The following is a 27,063-nucleotide window of genomic DNA, read 5'->3' on the forward strand; positions in this document are numbered from 1 at the left end:
TTTCATCGTGTTAGCCAGGATGGCCTCATCTTGATCTCCTGACCCTGTGATCCACCTGCCTCGGCCTCCCAAAGTGCTGGGATTACAGGTGTGAGCCACCGCGTCCGGCCCTCTTCCCTTTCTTCTTCCCTCTCACCAAGCTTTGGTCTCTGACTCCTCTGTCGTCACTCCTCTCCCCAAATCTCAGCCACAAAGACTCATGCATCTGATATTTTTGCTTCTCTGTTTTCTGCCATAGAAGGGGTAGCTCCATAGCTATTCTGCACATCCCACCCTCATCTTCTACAAATTGCTATTGGACTGAAGACAGATGACAGAATTGGAACAGGATCTAGAAAACCTCCTACTTGGAGAAGTATCTCCAAGTTCCAAGGTCTCACATGCCCGCTGGGACCCACAGATACACCCATTCATTGGTCCCGGCCTGTCTTCCTCCAATGATGGCGCTTCCAGACCAACTTGGCAAGGGCCACATATTTCCCTCTCAAAACAAAGCACTAGGCTTAAGACATAGTTCCTGGATCTCTTGGGATCTGCTTGAAGTTGCAAGATTTCTGAGACAACAGCTACCTATCTCTTAGCAGGGATACATTTCACACTTGGATCAGTTATACAAATGCGATATGGCAGAGACGGGCCCTGCTAGCAGACCATGTGGAAAAGGACTGAGGAGGTTTTGTTAATGTGAGTCAACAGCAGTCATTGAAAATGCTCACACAAGGCTGGATGGGGTGGCTCACGCCTGTAATTCCAGCACTTTGGGAGGCTGAGGCGGGTGCATCAAGAGGGCAGGAGATAGAGAGCATCCTGGCGAACACAGTGAAACCCTGTCTCTACTAAAAAGACAAAAAATTAGCTGGGCATGGTGGCGAGTGCCTGTGGTCCCAGCTACTCGGGAGGCTGAGGCAGGAGAATGGCGTGAAACCGGGAGGCAGAGCTTGCAGTGAGTCGTGATCGCGCCACTGCACTTCAGCCTGGGCGACACAGAGAGACTCCATCCAAAAAAAAAGAAAGAAAATGTGGCACTTTAATGGGTGTTATATTGCTTGAGAAACACCCTGAACACACTATCACTGGAAAGTCACAGCAGGCATGAGTGCCATCATTTATAAGAGACAGAAAAACTGGATCAGATTCAAAGAGTGGGCAGGAGAGGGAGGCCAGCTCTGCCTACAACTGAAAGTTTTAGAGGCAGGTTTTGACTTCCTGAATGGCTAGCCCTGAGGAATCAATGGAACAGAGGGCGAAAACTTTAGAGAAATGAATTTTGATCCATTACAAACTAAATGGTTGGACCACATGAGCTTTAAAATCATTTCCAACTCTAAACGTGTAATCTTTCGGGTCCCCTCTGAAGCCTATTCACCTCATTCCTATGAATTATCAGAGTACTTCTTTTTGATAAAAGGGAGAAGATGGCTGATTCTTCATAAATGGCTTCTGGGCAGTGGCTCTGTGGCATCTTCTTTCATTTACAAGGTAAAATAAAAGTGTTTGAGTTTAAACCGCAAGGAAAAACACGAGGCACAGTCAGGAGGATCTTTCATAAAGGGGTCAGAATGATCGACCTGTGGTCGTCCCACCCATCCATGTCACTGAGTTGACGAAGGCCAAACCGAAACAATCCTGGGGTAGGAGTGGGATCCATGACATTCACTTCATTGAAAGAGGGCAAATAAATCACAAAAGAGAAAGCTCCAGATAAATATGTTTCATCTTTATTGGTTTAGACACATCACTTAAATACATCAGCCAAGACTACACCTAGGCAACCACTGTTCAGCACCTCGTAAGGATATGTTGGTTCTATTGCCTACCCCACTGGCCAAAGCCAGTCTGATTTCACAGACTTTAGACTGTGAGGGCCTGACCAACCACATAATGTAGACCCTTCATTCCAGAGAGGTATTGACATCTCAAGAGGTGAACTGATGGCTCAGACCAATTCAGTGGCAAAGCTGGGAATGGAACTGAGGTCCTTTGATTCCTGACCCTTCACTGCAGTGCCTCCTGACTGTAGTGAGAGCTCTACTCATTCCTCAGCCAAGTAAAGGGCATTTGTTCGCCAATTATATGTGTCTGGGTCTGCACTAAAAGTGATATGACTTATGATGTGACTTTGAGGCGCAGTCCCCATCCTGAAGTGCCCCATGGCTGGGGAGACGTTCTCACAAAAAACCTGTGTGATCTACACTAATCAAGCTGCCTTGTGGGTGGATGTAAGAATTGTTTGAACGATTTGGGTTTCAGGTCAAATGACAATCTATCCACTTTCAGGATATTCACTAAGAGGAACAGTCTTACCACTAGTTAAAACAAATTTCATATATTCAAGACTTTTAGTGAAACCCAAACTCTGCCGAGTATTTAAATAAAAATATTCCTTATGGTTGTATCTGCCCTACTCCATTTTTTTCTTGCTTAACTTCTATTTCACATATTATCCTAATAATACTTGTAGTTTGTATTTTTTTTTTTTTACACCCTGCTATACCTGGGTGACAGAAAGGACAGAGGTCAGGTGTTAGGAGACATGCCACTAGCCATCTGGGCAACATCAGGGAAATCTCCCAGCCATGCTAAGCTCCAAATATTCATCTGAAACAATGGATAAAACTGTTCTGCCTACTTCACAGGTTTGCTGTAAAGATCAAGCAAAATCGTGTATGTGAAAATGCCTGAAAAGTGTAAAGCAGCATTCAAATATATCGCATTAGTCTCTTTGCCATTTCCCCTCGTTCGTCTGGAGTCATATTCAGTGTTTGGCTTGTGCCTGCCGGCAGAAAGCACTTAGAATGGCGAATGGGGTCGCTGCTCCTAAGCACATTAGAGCAAGTTGCTGCCAGCACTTTTTATTTAAAAATAAAGAAGTGCCTCTGTCTTTGGAGGAGGTAATAGAAAAACCCTGGCTATGTGGCATCTCCTCTGCTTGAGTTCACCATGTCAAACGGCCTGCCAATTTCATCTCAGTTCAGTTCAGTTTAGGAACTGAAGGCGCCCCAGAGAATCCCACTGAATTGAACTGAACCTTCCCATGATATTCAGATGATGGGACTCAGATTCCATGCATTCCCTTACATTTCCCTCAACTGTAAGACTGGGACAACAATTGTCTCCGCTTCATGGGGGTTGTTGTAAAGATTAAATGAGGTGACTATGTAACAAAGCTGGCACAAAATAAATGATAAACGCTAGCCAGCATTGTGATTTATTTATTGAGCATCCACCTGGGCCACACAACATGCTTACCTCCTGGGATACACAGACGGATAAGGCCTTATTCCTGCTCTGAAGGGGGCTAAAGGTCTGTTACTGTAAATTAAAGTTAGGAGGTGCAGATATTTCACATTTCCCCACAGAGACTTTGTTCCCCTAACAATGTCCCCTTACTTGATTTCCTGTAGAGTGTCATTGCAGGTTCATCATCTTGGGGGGCAGATCCCACCTAGTGTCTCCCAAGAGCGTGATTCTTAGACCGTGGGTCCCATGGCCTCTGTATACCCCATCAGTGAATACGGTTCGAGCTTAAAGGAAGTTGGGAACTGGCGAGAGCCCTCGGGTGATAAGGGGTTTGAGGAGCTCAGAGCTGCTGGGTCCACAAGCACCGGCGCTAAACAGCTTCTCAGTGCTTCCCGGGGCCCGGGTAAGGATTGCAGCGCTTTTATTGCAGCAGTTGGAGAGCGGCGGGGGAATCCTTGAGGCCGCACCGCGGTCCAGGAGGCGCCGACATCTCCTCAAAGGCCCAGTTGGGGTGAGGGGCATTGGGGGGCGACCGGGCCAGAGAGCCCCGAGGTAACAGTTACACGTGGAGGGGAGGAAACTTTGCGTGTCCGAGAGCTCCCAGAGGCGGAGGGGCGCAGAGGGCCGCAGCCGTGTGGTGGCCGCACCGCTAGGCTGGGAAAGGGAGCACCACAGCCCCGCCACGGGACGCGCTGCCAGCCCCCCGCCCAGCGCACCCCACCCCCTCTCCTCCGACGCGCACGCAGCGCCGCGGCCCCTGTCAGAAGCGGCAGGATCCGCCCCGGCGAAGCAGGGCCGACTCGCACCCAGGACCCTGGGCCTCTGCCTTCCCTCCTAGCCTCGGAGAAGCAACCGGCCCTCTCCTCCTGCAGAGGAGCGACGAGGGCTGGTAGGACGTCCCGGGAAGGCCAGCAGCTGGCGACCACGTCCCGGCCCTGCTCCGGCGCGCCGAGGAGCAGAGCCAGGGGCCGGCATTCGCTCCGGCTCCCTCCCCGGCGCTCCGGAGCCGAGGGCGGCTCCTGCGGCTGCAGTCTCGGGGGCGACGCCTTCCCGGGCCGAAGCTTCCAGCAGCGCTCCGCAACTTCTCTCTGCTCCAGTCACTGGGAGAGAGCTCGCCTACCAGGTAAGTAAGGCTACCCGTGCCTAGGCTGTCGCTCGGGCGGGCGTGTTTCTGAAAGTTGATTTGAAATGCATCCAAGACTGAGCCGGGCCAGCCGGGGCTCCTCCCCGAGGCGACTCCTTTGCTTCTGCAGACATTCTCCGCACTGGGCGACTGGCGGGAGGACCTCCCTGCGCGTCCCGCACACCGGCTCCCGCGCGCCCCCCAGCAGAGTGTAGCGCCAGGAGTCCAGAAGCGGGCTGGACGCTCTCCGGGTCCCTTACTGTGCCCCTTCTCGACCTGGGGCAGGTGAGGGCCGCAACGCGGCGGCTGGGACGCGGGATTGCAAACCCCATCGTCCCGCGTGCCTGGACCCCGTCGCGCGAGGGAGGGAACCCACTCTTTATATACCCATCATACCCCAGTAGCTGAGTTCCTGCAGAGACGTCCCGAGGGCCCACCTTCGTATAGGTTGGGGCGGAGTCGGATTCGGGATGGAAAACCTGGGGCAAGGGATGGATGTGGGGATGGGGGCGGGGGGCAGGAGAAGGAGAAACGCAGTTGGGGGGCGGAGGCCTAAGTACATAACGTGTTGACTTCAAGTGAAATCAGATCAGTCAGAGCAGTTCGCAGTGACTGATCTCTCCTCCCACCCTACATTCTCTTGGCTGGACTCTCTCCTCCTGGCTGATTCTGGTCGCCCTGGACACTCCCTCGGTTCTTTCCCAGGAGTGCGGTGGCTGCGGGCGCCGAGTCCCAGCGGACACGGACGTCAGACGCATCGTTTCTTCTCCTCTACAGGTCCTCCCGGCCCGGCCCGAACATGCTGGACGGCCTAAAGATGGAGGAGAACTTCCAAAGCGCGATCGACACCTCGGCCTCCTTCTCCTCGCTGCTGGGTGAGTGTTCAGGCCGTGCGTCCTGGGCGCACTCTCTTTCCCGCCTGGCCCTGAGGTCTGGAGCCCCGCTCTTTGGGACCTGGTCCGCGGTAGGGGAGCTAGCGCCCCTCTTCATGCACTAAACTGAGCCCCATCACTATCTGTCCGTCAGTCCTTGTGGGTCGTCCCTATCCAAATAAATCCAACAAGCCGCCCCAGGCCTCACGCACCGGGCACCGAATTCCCCAAAGTCGCGAGGGGCGGGCGAGCTTGTTCGCAGGCGTCTGAGTGGCAAGTGATTAAAAACACCCAGGGCTGGATTTTTAATCTCGGAGCTGATCGACGTCTCATAAATGCCGCCCTCTTCTCACGGCCTAGAGGCAATAGCATCCGAGACCCGAGGCCTGGAGCGCCCAAGTTCGAGGCGGCTTCTCTCCCCCACCAACTCCAGCCACAATTTCAGCCATAGGCACGGCCGAGAGAGACTTTTCCGGGCCGGTAGGCAGCTCAGCGCGGGGATTAGACCGCGCGGCGGGGCCCTAGCCTCCGCGTTAATTAACTGGAGCTGGATGCCGGGTCCTGTGGGTCCCCCCTCACAACTCCTTTGCAGCTACAGAGTAGGAGCAGCGAGTCAAGGACCCCGGAAGAGTGTCCACACACGGGTCTCGCAGAGCTGAAGCCAGAGATTCTGGTTACGGCTTCCCCACCCACTCCGCCCTCGGAGCTTTTCAAGTTTGGGAATCCTGAGTTTTATTTTATTTTATTGTATTTTTAGCAGGAGGGATTTTTTCGTTCTGTCCTTTAAACTTCTTGACTCTTTCACTCGGAACCGCTAGAGCGGCATGAATGTGGAGGATGAGACAGTTCTGCTGGAGAAACCAAATCCAGAGAGGAATCTCCCCACCTCCAACACCCCAGATGAAACGAAATCACGTGCACTGAGCGCCCCTCTTTGAACCCCCCTTTCGGGAACTTTTGGACTTGCCCAGCCTCGGAAGAGAGCGGAGGCCAGAGCAGGCAGTACCCGGGCGGGTAGCGGGTGCGGATTTATGTATACAGCGGGCGTCGCTTTTTTGCTCTGTGCCCTCCGTCCGGCCCACGTGCGGTCTCAACGCCCAGGTCGTGGCCCAGGACGCCGAGACCCTACCGAAAGAAAATAGAATTGTAAAATTGAGGTCTATCTCGCTGCTTCTCCTAACCTTCCGCGTCCGCTCCCCGAAGCGGCAGGTCCAGCTCCCGAGCCGGTGGCCTGGCCTCTCAAAAGGGGAGAGTGGACAGAGAGTGCAGCCGGGAAATGGGGAGCGCAGGAGTGTTGGTACTGGGGAACAAGCGCATGAGTGTTGTTACTGGGGGACAAGGCCTTCTTTCAATAGCTGTGAAAAGTGCCAATAAAGGTGGCCAAGTGTCGCCACCTGAACCACCTCTCCGCCCCCCACAAACTAAAGGAATAAAACACAAAAAGTCCAAGGGGTAGCGAAGAGTGGATTCCCTGCCTCCGCTGAGTCGCTTTGAGGCCCGTTTCGCCCTCAAGCACTGCTGCCGAACGCGCCTGGCATCGGGAATCCCGGCCGGGACACTCTACGGCTTGCTTCTTCCGCTAATTTTTTCCCTCCCTCTGTTTTGACGCTTCTTAGTTATGAAAAACTCATGTGCAATTTGCATGCCAGTCAAGACGCAGCGGTTTGGGGTTCATCGGTTTGAATAATATTAGGTTTGCTATGGAGTGAGACGATATTTTTCTGTACCGCCAGGACTTTTTAGGAAGAAAAGAGAAAATTTTATTTCCCCTCAAAAAATAGAACAGAACTCTGCGTTTTAACAAAGAAAAATCCAAATTGTTCTTATGCATTCTCAGTTTTTAAAACAGTCAGAGACAGGCATAGTGATTTAATAATTAATTACGACGTAATAAACCTGAGAGCACAAATTTGTATGTAATTTAATCTTACAGGATGTGCACACGTTTGCGAGCATACCTGGGTATGTTTGTTAATTAAAGGCCAGTTACTGATTTCTGTACCCTCCCCCGCTAGGAATTAAACCTTCTCACATAGTCTCCGGTTGTTAGAAACGCCACTTGGTTTGATTTTTTCCAAGTCTCAGCTTGGTTGATTAGCAGAGACTCCCTGGGTTGGGGGGCGCTGGGGGAATCCGTGAGTGTGAAGGGATCAGGAGCGGGTCCCGGCCAGGTTTGGCATGGTCGACCTGCCCGGGCTGCTCACCCGCGAACGTCTGTTGCGGCTACAGGCAGAGCGGTGAGCCCCAAGTCTGTCTGCGAGGGCTGTCAGCGGGTCATCTTGGACAGGTTTCTGCTGCGGCTCAACGACAGCTTCTGGCATGAGCAGTGTGTGCAGTGCGCCTCCTGCAAAGAGCCCCTGGAGACCACCTGCTTCTACCGGGACAAGAAGCTCTACTGCAAGTATGACTACGAGAAGTAAGTAGCCGCGCCCCCGCAGCGCTCCCCACGCACTGGCATCAGTGTGCGTCGAGGACTTTGTCCTCCTTTACCCTACTCCTGTTCTGGAAGGCCCAAGAGGCACGCCCAGCGAGCAGAAATTCCCTTCAGCCCAGTCGTGTACATTGCCTCTCACGGGAAGGTGGTAGGGCAGAGATCCGCGCGGGTGCGCGCCACAGTGGCCCGAGGCCCGCAGAAGTGCGCGCGACGGCTTTCCTCCACGGTCTGCTCGCCTACTTTCTAGTCCTCCCAGGCCCCTTTCTCTGACTCGGCCATTCCCGGAGGCCACTCTTTGTTAGCCTTGGAATCCCTCAAGCTTGGTCTCCCCCGAGCTTGGTCTCCACTTTTTAACGGGGTGCCCTGCGGGTTGCCAGTGACCCCGTGTCTCCTTGCTGGTTCTCAAGCCATGTTACCCAGGTGTCCGCGCCGGCTTCGCGCCTGTGCCGTGCGGTGAGGCTGTATTGACCCCACAGCTTCTGTCCCCTGTGCCCTGTGCGCGTTTCCCGCTCGGGTTTGTTCGCTGGAGTCCGGATAGTTTGGGCTCGGAAATGGCGCTGCTGCCATTCGGAACTAGGCGCACAGCCCGTTCGCCCTTTCACTGTCGCCTTCCTGGTTTTCTCCAGAACCTTCTGATGCAGGGGCTTTTAGGACAGTAGTTGGGGCCTGAACTGAAGCCCTCTCCTTCAACCTGTGCCTCCACCCTAGTTCAGGTGTGGGTATGCTCTTCTGCCACGGAGCAGGTTCAGTTCCCTCCTGTCCACACGAACGTTCTGGTATGTTTAGAGGAGAACTGGGAGGCGGGCATTTAAGAAAGTGGATATTTCGAAACTAGATTTTTATAACACCAAAGCCTGGATGAGGCCAGAAAGTGGGAGGCAGAGAACTTCCTTATTCTCTCCGGGCGTGCCGGTAGGAGCTTAGGAGGTGTAAGGAGAGGGAACGGTTTTTCCTTGCGAAATGTTTAATTAATAAGGGTATTGGCTTTGCAGGGCTTTGGAGATGATTGAAGAAAAGTGGCTGATCCAGAGATCTCTTTTTTTGTGCATTAGGACTGGTGTAGGTTGACTGTGTGGACGCGCGCGTGCACGCGCAAAATTCTGCATTTGTCACTGGTGAATGAAAGGAACAGCATTACATGAAGATAATCAAAGGAAGGTTAGCGTGCGTGAAAAGCAATTCTATCATGTTATTAAAAACACAATGAGAGGGGCTGAGCAGGAGAAGTCTCTGTATAACAAAAAGCACTGAGAATAAATAGAAGTATTTTCTTTTCCTGTTGTCTGGGGTTATGCAAGTTTAAAAACTTGACAAAGTGATTAGACCCTGTGACCACACAAAAAAATTGTTTCTGCCACTCTGCCTTTTTGCCCTAAAATGCTCGAATTTTACCCCCATGTGGAGAGAGTACTAGGCATTTTTTTTTTTTTGTCGTTTTGAAAAGCTTAGTTTTTTTCAGAACTAAAAGAAATGTGTGCTCGATTTTGGAAGAATTGGACAATACAGAAATATATAAAAAGTGAAAACTCCTTATGACGACCTATGAAGTGATCATTATGGATAACATTTTTGAAAGAAGATATGCCTGTCTCTATTCTTGGTTGTCTGTTTATTGACATGGTGTCTGAGTGAAAAGTGTAATTTTTAGGTAGTTAAATAGATTTAGCCCACACAACTTCAAGTATCACCTTTGAATAAAGCTTCTGGCTGATTGCTCGCTTTTTTCTCTCTCGCTTTTCATCGAAAGTTTTGGTATTGTGTAGACCCAATCTTTAACTTTCTGCTTATAGATTACTGAAATGTCCACATCCTTCAGGCACAACACTGGCAAATTCACAAGTATTGGGGCTTAGGAAAGGATTTGGATTGTGAATTTCTATTCTGTTTGTTAAAAAAAAAATCACGAATCAAAGAAGGCTTAAGGGTCAACACAGCTGTCTGGCCAGTCAAATCTTCTTTAAGGAAGTCAGGCTGTGTCAAGAGGAGAAGAAACAGTTGTTGTAAAGTACTTAACACAACAATGTCCCTTCCATTTCAGCCCTCCAGGTTTGGCGCGGTTTGGGCTTATTAGCCCAGGAGGGTCAGTTCTCTCCTCACAAAGCTATTTCTGCAAAGGGAAAATTGCAGGGATCAACTTGCCAGCTGTTAGCCAGAAGCAAGAAGATTTTACAGAGGGATGTGAGCTACATTGTTCAGAGAGGTGCTGACATTTCAGTGAAGGATTTTAATTTTATTTTAAAAATATTTTTGGAACCATAGATTTCTAAAATTGAGTTTTTTGTCCTCTTTAGCTCATGGCATCATAGCAGTACTAGCCTGTGCTTAGCCCATCAATTGCTTGTTAGGTTAACTTATTCCTTTTTAAAAATTCCTTTTTTCTCTTCTCTATCCTCCGTTCCAATTATATTCTTTTTCCAATAAAATAGGGTTTTAATATATTTGCTAATCTTAATGGTCTTAGTCTGCATGGTGGTATCTGTAGGAGAAAAAGGAGAGGGATTTTTATTTGTTTGTTCTGTAAAAAAATTAGGCTCAGGACAAACTTCTGTATTCAGTAAGCTTTTATGGAGCTTCTATATGCAAGACGCTAGGCTAGATGAGGAGAGGACAATGAGAAAAAGTCTCAGAGCCTGCCTTCAGGAGGCTTATAGCTCAACACTTTTTCCATCTGTGTTGTCCTTGCCATCAAGTATTTATCAAAGCCTTCTTCCATTTAGAGTATAGGACTAGATATTGCACAGAAACTATCGGGAATAGCCAGATATTTATCCTCCAGAGGGAACACAACTCAGTTTTAGGCAATAGTCCTGAAGCACTTACAAAGAGCATCCAGAGGGAACACAACTCAGTTTTAGGCAATAGTCCTGAAGCACTTACAAAGAACATTTTTCCTCTTTAAAAAATACAATTGTAAAAATAGCTTTGCCTTTTTTTTTTTTTTTTTTTTTTGGTGGATCTTTGAAAAATTTGAGGCCAAACAAAGTAAATGGGAAGAAAATGAGGTGAAAGTTAAGTGGTAAGACAATGTTGATGGTAAGTTAGGGAGCACTTAATAAAAAATGAATATGCAGGCAGCGCCTTGGTTTCCAAATTTCATGAAATTCAAATGCTGTTTCTACACATTTAAATGAAAGAATATATAGCGAATGCACAGTTTTCAGTGTCAATCATAGGCATAATGTTAACAAAGCAAGTTTATCACATTTATCTTAGCCATCTGTATGTGAATTTCTTGCTGTTGGGCAGTTTTGCATTTGAATTCTTAGCTGTCTGTTTATGGTGTTAGGCAACCAGTTAAAAAGTTAAAATTTCATTCTCTCAACTAGTTGTTACACCTTCACAATGTCAAACACCAAGTTTTTCCAATTAAAAAAGTAGTATTGACAGTGATGTCTTCCACACGCAACTATTCATCGGAAGACTTCAGGATGTTTTATTAAGTATTTTTCTCATATACTGCGATGCCATTAGGAATAATTTATCTTCTGATTACTCCCAGAAAATAAGCATTTAAGGCAAGAGTGTGGAACACTGATTTACTAATGTATAGAAATTAAGAACTGAAGGCTATCTTTGTTATGACATGTCAACATGGAAAAATAGCTAATTTGGTGGGATGACAACATTTATACAATTGATGAATCTGTACCATGTCATATGAAACATGAGGATAACATAGGTGTAGATGTTTTGAAAGTGGATTCAACTGTCTTCAACGTTCCTGAAACTTAGCAGACAACCAAAATATTTTCCAGCCTAGGGGACTTCTATTTATATAGCTGTTGTTCCCTATTTAACTGAGTCCTCTATGATCTGGTTAGTTTGGAGTTTTCCCTGAATTTGTTCCAAACAAATACTGCAGTTGGACTTCAGTCTGAGACAGAAGAGACTGCTGAATAACGGGAATGTGGTAATACAATAGATAATTAAGCCCTCTGGAAGGGATCCCACAGTTAAATCAAGTTTTTATTGTTTCTTTCATGTGCCTGGCTCTGTGGGTCAGGCGGGGCCCTCTGCCCTCACATATGAAGTTTATCATGATCCCTTGGATTGCTCTGGACATCCTAGGAGCAGTGTGGGATAGTATTGCTGTCATCAGGGCTGTTCTCACAACATCATAACTCCCTGCATGTCAGCAAATCACAGGCCTTGGGAAACCTTTCCTCAAAGAGCCAGTGGATGTTTTCTTCCCTTTCTTTTGGAGCAGACCAATTTTCCAAAGAAAGGGACTGAAAAAGGGGAAAGTGGCTGTCACACTTAGAGCTTTCTCTGCATCTTTCTTTGGACCCTCTGATTGGCAGCTTCGCGGTGAAAAAGACTTAGGTAATGATATCTATTAGCATCAGTAATGAACTAATTCTGCATTTTATCAAGGTAGTCGAGGAAGTGTGTGTGTGTGAGGAGGAGTTAGTTTAGTTTTATTACTGTGACATTACTTGGAGATCAAAATTGGGCATGCAGTTACTCATGAAAGGGACCGGCAGATGGAATGACAGAGGCAATTGTTACATTTTTGCTTTACTTTATCTTTTGTTGGCCCCACTCCTGGCACAATAAAATTTCAGGAATATAAAAATCAAACATAGCTAGGCAATAAACTGATGTCTGTGTTAAATTGTAGGGGGCTTAACTCGGCGTAAGCACCATCCATGGGCTGTGGTTGTGTTTGTGCAGGCACTTAATCTCTCTCTCTTTTTCTCCCTTTTTAATTTTAGAGGGTGATTGGAAACATTCCTTGCTCAGAGGTGTTTTCTCTTTTTATATGTATTGGTCCCTGGGAAAGACTTTCTTGGAATCTAAGACTTAAAATTTTGAAATAAAATTAGATAGCAGGAGTAGATATTGATAGTATTCTGGGAATTAAAATACTAGATATGAACATTCCTTTTTACAGTAGGCTTATGGGATTCTTTTGATCCTTACATAAATGGAACACATTTTTAAAAGTTATTTATTCAGTCTAGTTTTACATATTACACCTACCTGGCTAGGAAATAGCTTTTGATATTCAGATTTTCATGCCAGTAACTTTCCTGATTGTTCATTGTTCTCTTGCTTTTTCATTTTTCATATTTATAACATTTGTATTAATCGAAAGACCACTAATTTCAGGGAAGCCTCTTCATTATTGCTTTTTAATTCTGGGAAGGTTTTTGGAGATAGTGGGCAGGAGCTGTTTCTCTAATGAGAACAATTCCAATTATTTCATTATCAGCTATTTTTTCTTTTATAGTCAAAGTAATTATTTAGGTCATAGTGTTTAGAGGGGAGAAAGTAGACGAAGGTTTAAAGTACTCATGATACGATCAGAAATTTACTAAAGCATCTTAGAATAAATGCATTTTACAAAATGTCATTGTTGGATTTTATGAAGTTCAAAATAACCAATACTGAATGTTATGATCTTGGTTATTAAGTACAGATATACAACACTGGAAAATGAATTATGAGGAAAAAAGCACAATCACATCCACAAGAGAAAGATTTAAAAATAATTTCTGCTCTAACTCTGAAACCTTAGCTCTACGTCAGTGTTTTTCAATTTTCTTTCTTTCTTTTTCATAAACATTTTTCTGACGTGAATTTGTAAATGCTCTTTCGTATCTTCAGAGAGAAGTTCCCATATGAGCCACTTGGAGGGTGAGCTAGAGGGTTGGGGGCTGGATGGGGTGAGGTGTGTCTCTCCTACCCTCTGCAGAGAAGCAGAAAGGCTCCTACGTGGGAGGGCTCAGCCCTATGTCCAGCATGGCTGAGGCTTCCTCTTAGGAATATTCTATATGTTTTTCTTCAAGAAGTCTCTTAGGAACATTAGACAGTCGCTGCCTTTTCAGATTTGGTTTGAGGAAGTTGGTAATTTTAACAGCAAAGTGTAGAAAAGGTTCTGGAGCAAATACCGCAGAGGACAAAGAAAAGATGCCTTTTTCCCCTTTGGGCCCCCTTAGAAGGGCCTGTTTTCTGAAAGAGAGGGAGACTCTGGTTTGGTACCCCATAGGATCAACATTTTCTCCTTAGTCTCCTTTGACTAGCATGATAGGAAGTGTTTTAGTCATTTTTTCATAACTGACATTGGTTACGTTATCATTGACCAATGTCGACTGCAGCTTTGTGTCTCCTTGTCATATCTTAAATAAAATCTGTCCAACCGTCTTGCTAAAATGAAGTGAATACCCCCCAAATGTCAAATTGTTATTTTAGTAAAGCACAATTATCTGTCTATATTTTTAACCAAGATGAAATTAAAATTGCTATGGCCCTGGTGTTAATTAACGGGAGGATTAGAGCTATATCGGCTAAAAAGGAGGTGTAAACACTGTAATCTTGCTACATGTTTGTTTTCACACTACTGAAAATAAATAAAATGAGACTTAGGATAGGGATTAAGTTTCTTTTGGCATTAGACAGCAGATGCAACTGGAATGCAGTAGAAACCCTGAAGTATTAGTGAAGACATGGTGTAAGGAAGAAAACTGTAGCCCTACATCGGTTTCCTACCCTGTGGGTATACTTAGTCCCATCACAAATAGCCCCATCTGGGTAGTTAAAAAAGGATTTTGAAAGCCTACCCCTGTGCTGTTCTTTACAGTGGTGAACCAAGGCAACCAAGTCATCTGTAGAGCTTGTCGCCTTGCTGCCATGCACAGATTAGCTAGAATTTAATGAAACGATTGCCAGATTCCCCATTATTGCACCATAATGTCATAACAACTAAAAATACAAAGTGGACTGTGCTTTTCCTAGTCCTCTAACTGAAGTCACATGAAAGAGTTTGATCTCTTCCAGCCTTTCAAGATTCCAGTTTGGGAATCCTATTTTTGGATAACAGCAAACATGTCTGGCCTTTCTGACTCTCTGGGCCTCCAGTGTATCCTCGCACCAATAGATCGATCTGTGTTTTATTATTATCGTTGTATAATAGAGTGATAGATAGAGCTATCTATCTCTGAGAGCTATCTGGCCACTGTGGATTGGACTGCCTTATCCTACAGGTCCGATTGAACTCCATCTGTATTAAAAATATCTTAAGTGTCCACCGTTGCTAGGAATGGACCACATGCTGTATCTGGACTTCACATCTGCCTCTGTCCCCTTCTCCCTCCCTTATACCCTATAGAATTCAATTAACTTGACTCTTGCAACCACCCATCAGATGTTGCTTAAACTCCATTTCATCAGCTGCCTCAGTTTTTGCCCAAACCATTTTTGTGGACTGTTAGTGTTCTTTTGATTTTCGAATTAGCCATTTATTTATTTAGTAGAGACAGAGTCTTGCTATGTTGCTCAGGCTGGTCTCGAACTATTGGCCTCAAAGCGATCCTCCCACCTTAGCCTCCCAGACTGCTGGGATTATAGGCATGAGCTACTGTACCTGGTCTAATTAGCCTTTTAGATACACAAAATAACAGTCACGTGGCCATTCAGTTAGGTGAGGCTCAGGCAAATAGATGGTGAGTGGCATAACTCTCAAGTATGCATGACCTCATGACCATTACTCTTTGGGTAACCATTTAAGGGCCTCTAAAAACCTTTCTGACCGTGCCTGGTACCTTAGTGGGTGCTGGATTATGTCCTGCTACTACAGGTGGGTGTGTTTTGGTGGGTGAGAGAGGTGCCAAGTGCCTGAGTCTGATGCTGTCACCAATAAACCAGGAGAGTCATTTGGCCAGAAGCCTGGCATTCGGTAGGATGTAAACACGTCACTTATTCTCAACTCTTGGCTACTTCTTTGAACATCACACTTCTCCAGCCTGGAAAGAAACATCCTTCATCTCTTGAGCACCAGGTTCTACTGCTGCGATGAGAGGAGCTCTTTGGAGCAGCTTCCTCTCTAATTCCATCCCGCCCCTTCAGTTGCACAGGAGCCACGCCTTGACTCACAATTCTGTTGCCTCCTCCCTATCAAGCCTCAGGAATCTTTAAAAGGACTTTTCGAAACAAAACAAAACACCCCCTCCTGAACTCCAGATTAGCCTCTTAAGCTCATTAAAGTTCCTTTAAATACCAAAATGTTGGGCTCCTGGGGACTATCCCCCCAAACCATATTTTCATTCTTAACATTGTTGTCATTCATTGTGCAACAGATTAAGGCCAGCTCCCTCTGGGCCCAGAAATAGGCCCCCTGTCTCTGCAGGAGGGTCCGAATATGTCTTTGTTTGAGCACCCGACAGCCTGAGCCTGAGTGGGAGCTGATGCCAGCTTGGCCTGGGGCCCCCAGCTCCAGGGCGGGGATAGATGGATGTCTCTCCTGAGCATGGGGCCCTGAAAAGGGAATGGGCAGTTGAGAGGAGAAAGTGTGAGTTTTTGCAGTTTTGCAGTTTCACAAGCTTGGCAGTCATTAGGTCCTATCCCAGTCACTGGAGAGAATCAGGAATGGGCAAGTGCTCTGGTGGCCTGGATTTAAAGAGCTGTCCTTGTCCTAAAGAATCAGGGTGGCTTTAGGAGCCTTTGAGAAACACTAGAGCCTGGTTTCTGTGCATCGCCCAGACATTCCTGGTCCATCACAGTCCACAGGTGGATTTTTATGGACATGCCTGCCTTTTGCCTAATATTTCTTCCCTTATTTCAGCCTCCTTTCCAAAGAGCTTTCTTAATAACATCCCGCCTCCTCTCTGTCATTGCAGGCTCCCTTCTCTAAAGCTGGCTATTGGGGAGAGCTTTCTGGTTTTGACAGTGGAACAAATCCTTTTAAACATAACCATCTAGAGTTTCCTCCCCTGCTATTGGCTACCCCCTCACTCTTTCTCCTCTTGCTCCTCCTCACATTGTGGCAGGAATTCCTGCTGTGCATGTGTTCTCCGGTAATGACAGCCACCATCTTCACAGGGATGCAGGCATAGCTCTTCAGGGATGAAAACCAGTTGGCAGTGCCATGAGATAGACTCTGGAAATCCAGAAGGGAAGAACATCCCGGGAGACCCCTCTCTTCCTCTTTTCGGCTGGAGTTTTGATTGCACACCTCTTTCCCCTGGAGCTCTGTGCACCTTGAATTTCTGGATTCACTTATTTTTCTAAGCCTCATTTTCAGAATCTCAGCTTGGCTGTGCCTTCTTGCTTGTCTCATGCCCTGAACCCATCTTGTGACCTTTTATGTTTCATATTGCTTTGTGTGCTGGCTAGAGTTGGCTCTTAGTTAGCTGTCAAATTGGGAGAATGTTATGAAATAATTCACATTGGGATGGACAAGATAATGTTCTATTCTTCTGAAGATACTTTTTAACTGGAAGGGTGTTCAGTCAAAGGAATGACTATGTTAGGGTAGAATTTTAGGCTCTAGACTGGAACCACTAGTGGAAGACATAATTTTGTGCAAATAACACTTTGTAGGAGGCTTCCCTGTTTATCTATATGAATGGCTGGTCAGTATTATGCACCCACTTTTTTATTCTGGGTTTTATTTTCTTTATGCTTTGTCTTTGGTTGGGATCTTCCGTTTCAAAAAACCCGTATTCATAGATGGAAGGGGATAGACAGGTGGGTATGAGTGGTTTGGGCACTGCATATCTCTCTCCATTACTGAAAAAATAATTTGAAACACATGTCCTACTGTCAACAGGTGTCCAAGCAATGGTTTTCTCATCTATACAACAGAATGTAAGAATAATGACCTCATAAGGTTATTAAGAAAATTAAAGAAGATAATGAACCTGAAAGGCCTTTTGGTAAAGTGTATAGTACTCTACAGGATTGGGTGTTATTATTATTATTTATACATGAGTAAAAGCTTATACATAGTTTTAGAAGCTGTGTATGATAAGCCAAAACAGTGTAGTTGTTAAGAGCATAGACTTAGGAGCCAGAGCATCTGGGATCAAATCTTTGTCCTGCTGTTCCTTAGCTGTGTTACCACGGGCAAGGGTCTTACTTGCTCTGTGCCCATTTCTTCTCTCTAAAACAGGGATAATAACAGTACCAACCTCAAAGGTTCACTTTTGTTTAATATTTGAAATGCATGCCGATCAATGCTTGGCTCACAGAAAATGCTGTAAAATGATTCGTTGAAAAAATGTATCCTTCTCAATTTTCAAAGAACCTTCACATATATTATCTCTATTGATCCTCACAACAGTTTTAAAAGTTAGGTAAGGAGAAGTTTTCGGTTTTCTCCTCTTATGCTTTATAGCTGAGGAGATAAAGGCTCAGGGAAGTTAACAACTTGCCCAAGGTCCCGCTGTTGGGGAAGTAACTCAACTCCTTGGGGAAGAGGAAACTGGGATGCTGTCCCCAGCCTCTAACTCCTTTTCCAATGGCCTTTCCACTAAATCACACCATCTGCTGCTTGAATTCTGGTGTTCACACCCCAGTGAGATCACAATTCTCAGTTTGTCCTGTTGAACCAGCTCTTGGAAAACAAGTCCCCACCTGCTAGATACTTGAGCTTTCAGGCAGCCTCCCGATGGTCAGCTGTTTATAGTATTCTGTGGTTTTAAAGGAAGTTTTTAGGATTTGGGGATTGCCTCTATGTGTGTATGAGAAATCAGCTCACGTACGATCATTGCTCTTGTTTGTCAAACTCCTTCACACACAAAGCTGCCCTTGCCCATCCTTTCCTATCCCACATCATCCACATTGATCTCTATTGCCCCTGTAGCATATAGCATAGCTGTTCTTCCCCCCAGCCCCCAGAAGAAGGACAAAAAGGCAGGCGGAATCCATTTTCTTTCTCTCCAGCTCCCAGGGTTTGCTATTGGTGACTTTTGTCCTGGGAGCTTGTCTGCACATTTGGCAGCAGAACTGTTGAATATCATATCCGGAGCTTCCAGCATAACTTCCATCGGGACCAGCCGGCAGCTGTCCATCCATTCCTTGCATAACCCCTTTCCAAGTTTTCTTCTGAACTGTGTTGTATTTTCAAACAAACCTCAGCCTTAGCTAGAAAAGATCCCACTGTGCCCCCACTGGAGGCTGATTTCCAGAACTGTTGACATCCCTCTTGTTTGTTACTTGGCCTGGCTGTATCAAAAAGTGATAATGGAATCCCAGTTTTTAAGGAGTATTCTTGTATTGTATTATTTCTCTCACCATTGCTGAAATTTTATTCTCCTACAACTAGTTCTAGTCCATTTTGGAGAGGTGAAATATGTGTCTGAATTTAATATGTGTAAACTGATATTTAATGAACTGGAGATTTCAGGTAACATATGAGCAACTGGAATGTACTTTACCTAGTTGCATGTGGAATTTTCTAATTTAGAGTTAGACACTTATAAACAGTTGGTTCATTAATTAAATCACTCATTCATTCATTTAATCATCAAACATCAGTATTAAATTCCTGTATGTGTCCGGTATGTAAAAATGAATAAAACAAATCACTGATATACTAAAGGTCTAGCAGAGACTATTTAGACATGTAAATTAAGCAGGTGCTTGAAAAAAAGAGTAACATTATTTTAAGAAAGGCTGGCCACAGGGATAGAGAACCAGCTTATCTAAATTCCTTGGTTCTGTATTACCATGTGCTATTCATCATCTTCAAGGCACTTATTACAAATTGAAATGTATATATATATCCACACACACATATATTTGGTTTATTGTCTGTGTCACTAGACCATAAGCTCTATGAATGAAGACACTTCTTGTTTTTGTTTTGTTTTATAATCCCTGCATCTTCATAATCTTACACAGTATTCAGCAAATACATGTTAGTTGAATAGATAAATTAATGACATGACTTGCTTGGGGTTGTTTAAAAAGCTTCATGGAAAAGGTGACATGTTAACTGGCTCTTGGAGGACGAGTGGGAATGTAGGAAAGGGGAGAGGATGGTAGAATCCAAGTGGAGGAAGAAACATGTGCAAATGGATGAAGTCCTGAAAAGGAAGTGTGCTAGTCACTGTGGTCACTGGTCGTGGACATGGTGGTGCCACAACATCAAGTGCATTTAGGGTATGGCTGGTTGTGGACTGCAAAATCATGCCAAGTGGCTAGGAGTGTTTGTGTAACATGCAAAGAACGTTCGTTTCATACTGTGGTTAGTAGGCAGCCAGCAGGGATTTCTAAGCATGAAATATTGTGGCCATATTTATTTTCTGGAAAGGTAGTTCTGGTGGCAAACAGCGGCACTGGTAGGAGCCTGGGTAGAGACTGGCAGAGACCACTTGGATAGCTGTTGCTATAGTCTAGACAAGAGATAATAAGGATATGAATTAACGTGAGACATTGGGAATGAAGAGGACAAACATGACCTGGAAAACATTCCTGACATAGGATAATTTGAACGTCATGACTTTTGACTGAGGAAAGGGATGATAAAGAGAGAAGATTTGAAGATGATCCAGAAGGGACAAGGTGGACTGTCATGTCAGTACCTGATAGAGGGAATTTAAGAAGTGAGCAGGAGACCGGCAGAAGTGGACAATGAGAATAACTGTGAACATGCTATGCTAAGTTACTGGTGGGACAGTCAGGTGCTGATGTCCAGGAGGCAACTGTGAAAGAAGATCTGGAAACTAGCCAGGGCACAAGACTTTGGGATACATTGTCATATAAATATGAGGAGAGAAGAATGCCCAAGGGTGTACTACGTGAAAAGAGAGCCAAGGTTCACTCTGTGGGGAACACCAGAATTCAAAGAGCTTTGGGAGATTCTGTAATGAGATGACACAGAGGCAGGGGAGAACATTGGAATGAGTGGAGTTCTGGAAGGCAGGGCAGTAGTAGGGAATTTCAAGAAGTAGGGCTTCCTGTTCGCCCTTATTAAGAGTAGTTTTGGCCAGGTACAATGGCTCGTGCCTGTAATCCCAGCACTTTGGGAGGCTGAGGTCGGTGGATCACTTGAGTCCAGGAGTTTGAGACCAGCTTGGGCAAAACATTAGCCAGGTATGGTGGCACGTGTCTGTGGTCCCACTTGCTTGGGAGGCTGAGGTGGGAGGATGGCTAGAGCTCAGGAGTTCCAGGCTGCAGTGAACCATCACCACTGCACTCCAGCTTGGGCAACAGAGCAAAATCCTGTCCCAAAAAACCAAACAAATTAGGTTTGCTAGAGGCATAGAGGGTACAGGACAGCATTTTATACCATATAAAAGCTATATAGTAAAAAGAAGTTGAAGAAATAGGGGGAGTGATGTGGCCATTCTTTCAAGAAGATGAGTAGTGAAAAAAAGATGGGGGGAAAAGATAGCACTAGAATGAAGGGAAGATGCTTAGGATGAGGTAGTTTTGAGCCTGCTTGATGGCTAAGGTGAATTTAGCCAGGGAAGGAAGGAAGTTGAAGATCCGGGAGGGAGAGTGGGCATCCATTTGATAGAGGAGAAACCTGGGGAAGGGTCAGGGACACATCTGGGGCACAGGTTCTGCCCCTGATTTGCTCCTTTCCAACCACTCCTTCCCTTTGTTCTTTTGTGCATTTCCCTGTGGATTGGTTAGAACTGATCACTGCAGTACAGGGGCTGGCAGTGGTGGGTCTGCTTTCCATCACTCCTCAAGGCCACTCAGTAGGTGAGAGCTTCTCACAGAGCTGCTTTGGCAATGCGTTCCTGGGTGATGGGCCTGGGAATGGCAGTAGAGCGAGGCTCCCACCTATTTCCTTCTTCTTCAGATACCATTCATCTCAGTGGAAAGCTCACCTGCCTGACCTCTTTTTGTGTTTGCTCCTGATCCATGCAGAGCTCTATTGCATGTTGTCCGAAGTATACCACCACATGGCCAATTCCCCAAGATGGGTCTACAAGCCTCCCCAGGCTGGGAACCAGTCAGCTGTGCCTATGTGCATGCCTGTCAGTTGAAGAGCTTTTGCTTTCTGTGATGCTTAGGAGGACTCTCAAAACAAGAGAGTTCAGGGTGTGGGTACCATCTTCCTTGTTTACCAGACTGTAGTGACACAGCCTGTACCCAGCTATTGCTGTTTTGTAGCATTATCCACTTGGTTGGTTAATACGTTTACTTCCCCAGACTGGAGAGTAGGGCGACTAGTGGAAAACAGTGGGTTTTCAGAATCTTTGAGCTTTAATTCTGTCTTTGCCTCTGCTTTGGCTGGCTGGGCCTGGGCAAATCATTTAACCTCTTTGAGATGATCCCATTTATTGCAGTGCCTTTACCTTGAGCTCTCTGAGGTGTGGAACATGCTCACAAACTGCCTGATGTGTGCAATGGTGGAGAATTAATTGTTTTGACAGGGAGAGGGAGAACAGTGTGTGGTCAGGTGGGAATACTTCCCTAGGTCTAGGGCTGTCATATCCATATAACCATAGAAAAGAAACAGTGACAAGGTCATAAGGGGCCAGACCTCTGAGCTTAGAAGGGAATTAAACTGAACTTGGTGCTACCAAGGAAGCCAAGTATTTTCCAATGGCTCTGCTTCTGTGGCCAGCAAATTCAGTGGAAAATATATTAGTGACGGGTTATTTGATATCATAGACATCCAACTAATTCATGGAATGGATTTTTCTACTTGTCAACTGGTTGTTAGACCTTAGTTTGGACTGAGCTCAATAGAGCTAGAAGGGAGACTTGGGTAGAGAACTGTAATACAAATTGCAATACTTAATGATGTATTATTTTTCAATTTCCCTGTTGACAGTTAAAGAGCAAGGGCCAAATGAAATGCACTCTTTTAAATGGCAACATGGACACAGTGGGATTGTTGGAAAGCCATTAGTAGGCAGACCTAGTTAATATCAGCTCAGGTAAATGCTCTCCATCACTGGCCCCTTTACCCCAACTCAATTATTAAAGGATTAAAGGACTTTCCCAATGAACTCCCTTAAAAATTTAATGATGTGCAGTATTGTGGAGGTCAAACTGTTATGATGAAGCAATTTCAGCTTTGCCCTGACATTACTGGCTAATCAAAGAGAGAGAAGGTTCTGAAGCTCACATTACCTGTAATGTGGTAAGGCCCACCATCAGTAAAGTCGCATGCTGTGGAATCCAGGGAGCTCATATTCCTGACTTTTACCAGATTGTGCTAATTTCTGGGGACAAAACGGAGGGAGAATATGTCTTTCTGGTAGCCTTCCAATTAGTGTGGCATCTGTCCAGATAGTACTTATTCTTTCTTAGAATTGAATAGTATTTTTAAGAGACGCTAATGGAAAAAGATGTGTCCCAGACCTTGGTTTGATGTTAAATTGTGCATAAGGGGTGAATCAGTCCTCAATGGCTGTTGGCAACCTTCTTAAACATGGAACATGTACTTTGAGTTGCTGTTTTTGGGGTAGTAACACACACACACAGAAACACACACACACACACACACAGACACACTCTGTCCACTAGCACAATTGAGGATATGCCTATGTGGGGTCAGTGGGCAAGTTCAAAGCTGTAGCTTCTGGCCAACTGAAACTGAGTTAACTCCTCTTGGTGTCTTTGGGGACCCAATCCATATCCTTAGACTCAGGAGCACCAAGAAGTAAATAACAGAGCTAACCAGCCACAAGCAAGCTATTTTAAAATCCAAGGACATCAGTACACAGTGAGTGCTCTGGAAATGCAGCTCTGCAGTAGGGAATGTAGTCAGGGGTGAAGATGGCACTTCTGGATTAGTGGCATCTGTCTTACTAAGTCTCAATGGCAAGAGACAATGCACCTCATGACAGCCTTATTAGTGAGTCACTTAGCATGGAGAAGTCCCAGATTTCAAGGATCATTTCTAATTTTAAAGCCCGTTTTGGTATAGGATCTACTATTTTTTTCTTTGTTTTCTAAAACCCATTTCTATTTGGTTGTTTTAGAGTTGGAGTTCAGATTATTATCATTTTTCATGCATAGCTGCTTTTCAATCTTCCCTTCAAAAGGTGAATCCATTGTGACTCAGTTTCTTTTCTCTATGCTCTGAAATTATCATTTAATTAAAGATACTGTTATGTTTAGAGTAAGATTTAGAATTGTGGCCTTAACCCTCAGTTTCAACTTGAAAGATAAATTTTAATTCATTCATTTATTTTGTCTACCAATACTTATTGAGCAACTACTATGTATGAGGCATTGTTACAGTTACTTGGACTACAGCAGTGATTATATTTTAGATGGAAAGAAAGAAAATAAGCAAAATATCTTTCTCCAGATATCCACAAGTTTGACTCCTCCCTCATGTGTGTACTAAATGTCCATATTCTCCTACTCTGACCACCTATTTAATATTTCAACCCACTCCTACTCTCCCCATCTTCCCATAATTTCTGCATAGTTTCTCTTTTCCCAGACCATTAATTATCTTCCAGAATATGCTGTAGTTTCTTCCTTTAGTATTTAAATATATTGTTTGTTCTCCCCATCAGATTGTAATCTCCATGAATGCAAGGACTATCATTTTGTTCACAAGTCTGATGCCTGGAATAGGATAGGCATTAGGTCGTTAAGGAAGGGCTGGACTAATTGAATGTGAGAGTAAATGAAAGTGAAGACAGAAGGATGATTCCAAGATATTCCCCCTGAGCTGGGTGTGTGGTGATGACCTGTACTGAGATGGCAATGCAACGGTGTAGGTAGAGGGCTTGCAGTAGAGGTAAATAATTAGCAAATTTGTTAAAGAGGCTTATGGAGTAGGGGTAGAGCAAGGCTTTTCTTGGATGTGGACAAGATAGTATTCTGCTTCTTAGCACCATTACTTTATTCTTTAAAAACATCTTCAGAGGCCAAAAAGAAAGGGGAAGTGTAAAGGAGGCAAGCAAGTGAAAAATCCAGTGATGTTGATATTTGCGGGCTCTCGTTGTGTCTGTTTGTGTCTGTTTCTGGGGAACAGGGCCCCTAGATTTGAGTAGATCTTGAAAATGTCCTGTGATCCTGAAATGATTAAAAGTTAGTGATCTGGAAGGAAGGAAAAGTATTAAGTATTAGGCACATTCTAACAAGGAAATAACATTGTGAGAAAGAAGGACAGGAAGATATGTAGAGAACCCTCAACCCCAAACCCCACCCCACCCCCGACAACAGGGACATGGGTTCAAATCCCAGCTCTGTTAACACCTAGGGAATCTCTTATTTCTAAAAGGCAGGCGCTAGCTCTTTACATACATTTTAGGGATTAAATATATGTATGCTATAAAGAATTTAGTAAAGATTCTTGATAAATGGGAGTTAATTATACTAATAATTTACTTGGTAATGTTTAGCAATACCAACCAATTGCAGAGTAGGCTCACGTGGGCAATTTTATTCTCATACTAGTGGCTTGTTTCTTTCATTACCTTTAAACCTCAGCATTACTTTTTCTAAGAATTCTCAGTGGATATACCTGATATTATAAAAGGATGTAAAAGCTGACAGATTGCCTCATAAAGTAAAAACATACATCAGATTCAAGAAAAAAAATCAAGAACAAGAAATACTTGGTTTAAGATCAGGAGCTTCAAGTAGAAGATAAAATATACTTACCCTTGTTGGTTTATACAAACTGACTGATGAACTTAAACTGTAGTCATCCAGTATTTATTTGGTACATTAATCCCAAGCTGAAAAATAATTAGCAATTTATTAAGGAGGCTTATGTTTACCTTTCTTTGCTAATTGTGATCATTTGTTGGTAATCGAATGTCGAACTGTGTTCCACTGACTTGATTATAGCTGTCAGGAGGGAAATAATGCACTTGAATTTCACAAATATGTGTGAATTTTACGTGTCTCATACTGTATTTAAGAGAGGCCCACTCTCTCTCAGAAGGTATGCATAATGACAAGATTTATTGAATTATTGATCATCCTTTATAAACGAGACCACAAAATGCTCCCTAATTAATCCATTTGTTAATATTAATTTAGTGAATGAAAATACACTGAAATTATCAAATGTGTCTATAACAATTATTAATTTATGCATACATTATGTATTTTTGCTTTTATAAGAGTTCAAAGTCTTCAAATTTTTATTTTTTAAGAAAATCATGTACAGTTTTCTCTCAACCCTTTCAAGATTCACTTTGAAGATACCATGCAAAACTGTGGGCAGTGAATATTGAAAGTTTAAAAGAGAGGAAGGTCATATTTTAAGTAAATAATACAAGTTATTCCTAATTTGTAATCCTATGTTCTGTCTTTCCATTTCAGAACCCAAACTAATTTACAGAGAAATATTTTCTTCCAAATTTGAACCTACAGCAAACCTCTTAACAAAGGGGTGGTGTTTCAGCAATACAAATCAAGGTAAAAAAAATTCAGGACTTGTGGGAAGAATTACTCCATCAGGGAATACTCTAGGACAGAATTTCCTCCCCTGCCACCCTTGAAGGGTGACTCTAGACCTCCTGAGACTGACTGAAGTGGTCTATAGCTCCCAGGCACAGTGGCCAGAGACTGGGCATTCCTGGAGGGCTTCTGCCTTTCTCTCAGGAGATCAAGAGACTGGTCTTGGGCCCCTGAAAGAGATCTCTTCCCTTAGCTTGTTGCACTAACGCCTCTTCAGTTATAGACTTGCTGGGTGTAAAGAAGAGTGAGGTTCCTCTCAATTCCTTTCATGGTCAGGACAACATCATCATAAAAAGAATTTAATTTAAGCAACGTGGCACAGTATTTACCTTCCTCATAATTAGTCATGTGATTATGTATGCTTACTTTGGAAATAATGTCAGGGTATGTGAGAGTCAGACCTGGTTTGAAACTTGTCATTTATTAGTTGTGTGACCTTGGATGGGTATTTGATATCTCTATGCCTCAGTTTCTTCCCATTTAAAGTTAGTTACCAACCTCAAAAGAATGTTTTGGGTTTTAAATGAGATGATGAATGTAAGTAATTTAAAACTTACTGTTACGAATTTGATGATGAGTTAAAACTTAACTCATCATGATCATCATCATCATTATGGAATTGGAGACAGCTGTGATTGTATTGCTAGAATATTCTGTGTCTACTCATTTTTCCTTGTGCCTTTTCAACTGAATTGCAAGCTGGTTAGTTGATTGCTATCCAGGAATCCATTCATTGCTTTATTCATGTTGTCTGTGGGTCAGTCGGCAGTCTCATGTAAATGATTCATACTATCTCAATCTTGGATTTAGTGGTGCAGCCGTTTTGTGTGTCTTGACCCAGCTCTGTCTATGTGGGTCCGTTTATCAGTCATTAGGCTACCCTTCACCTATGTCTTTGCCAGTCACTGTGTTTAATTTTCCTTAGCTTGAATTTATTCACTTCTATAAGGGAGATACTAATCAATTTATGTCACAGGTGGTTGTCATATGAGACATTCTATGCAAAGGTGCTTCAAATCTGTAGAAAGCCATACAGCTATGAGTTCTTATTAATATTTAAGAGTCATAGACAATCCCTACAGGGGATATTAGAAAACACCTAATGTAACTGCTTCTTTTTAGAACAAGGAGCCCAAGATCCAGGGACGTCATCATTATTATTGAGCCTGGTGTTTTCATTGTGTATGCGTGCGTGTTTGTGTGTATGCTTGTGTGTGTGTATAAATGATGTTCTTGGGCTTCAAGAACTATAAAATGTTTTGGATGGTGAA

The 27,063-nt window shown here is 44.4% G+C and overlaps 1 protein-coding gene across 1 annotated transcript in view; it reads left to right on the top strand.

Moving 5' to 3' along the window:
- The first annotated feature begins 4,842 nt into the window (after positions 1-4,842).
- LMX1A (LIM homeobox transcription factor 1 alpha) overlaps positions 4,843-27,063 on the top strand; it is a 154,240-nt gene continuing 132,019 nt past the window's right edge. Inside the window, exons 1-2 of the mRNA XM_007989701.3 lie at positions 4,843-5,238; positions 7,465-7,651. Of these exons, the coding sequence (XP_007987892.1) occupies positions 5,163-5,238; positions 7,465-7,651 (263 nt within the window). The 5' untranslated portion in view covers positions 4,843-5,162. The remainder of the gene's footprint in view (positions 5,239-7,464; positions 7,652-27,063) is intronic.

The sequence above is a fragment of the Chlorocebus sabaeus genome, chromosome 25 (genome assembly GCF_047675955.1).
Source record: "Chlorocebus sabaeus isolate Y175 chromosome 25, mChlSab1.0.hap1, whole genome shotgun sequence".
NCBI lineage: Eukaryota > Metazoa > Chordata > Mammalia > Primates > Cercopithecidae > Chlorocebus > Chlorocebus sabaeus.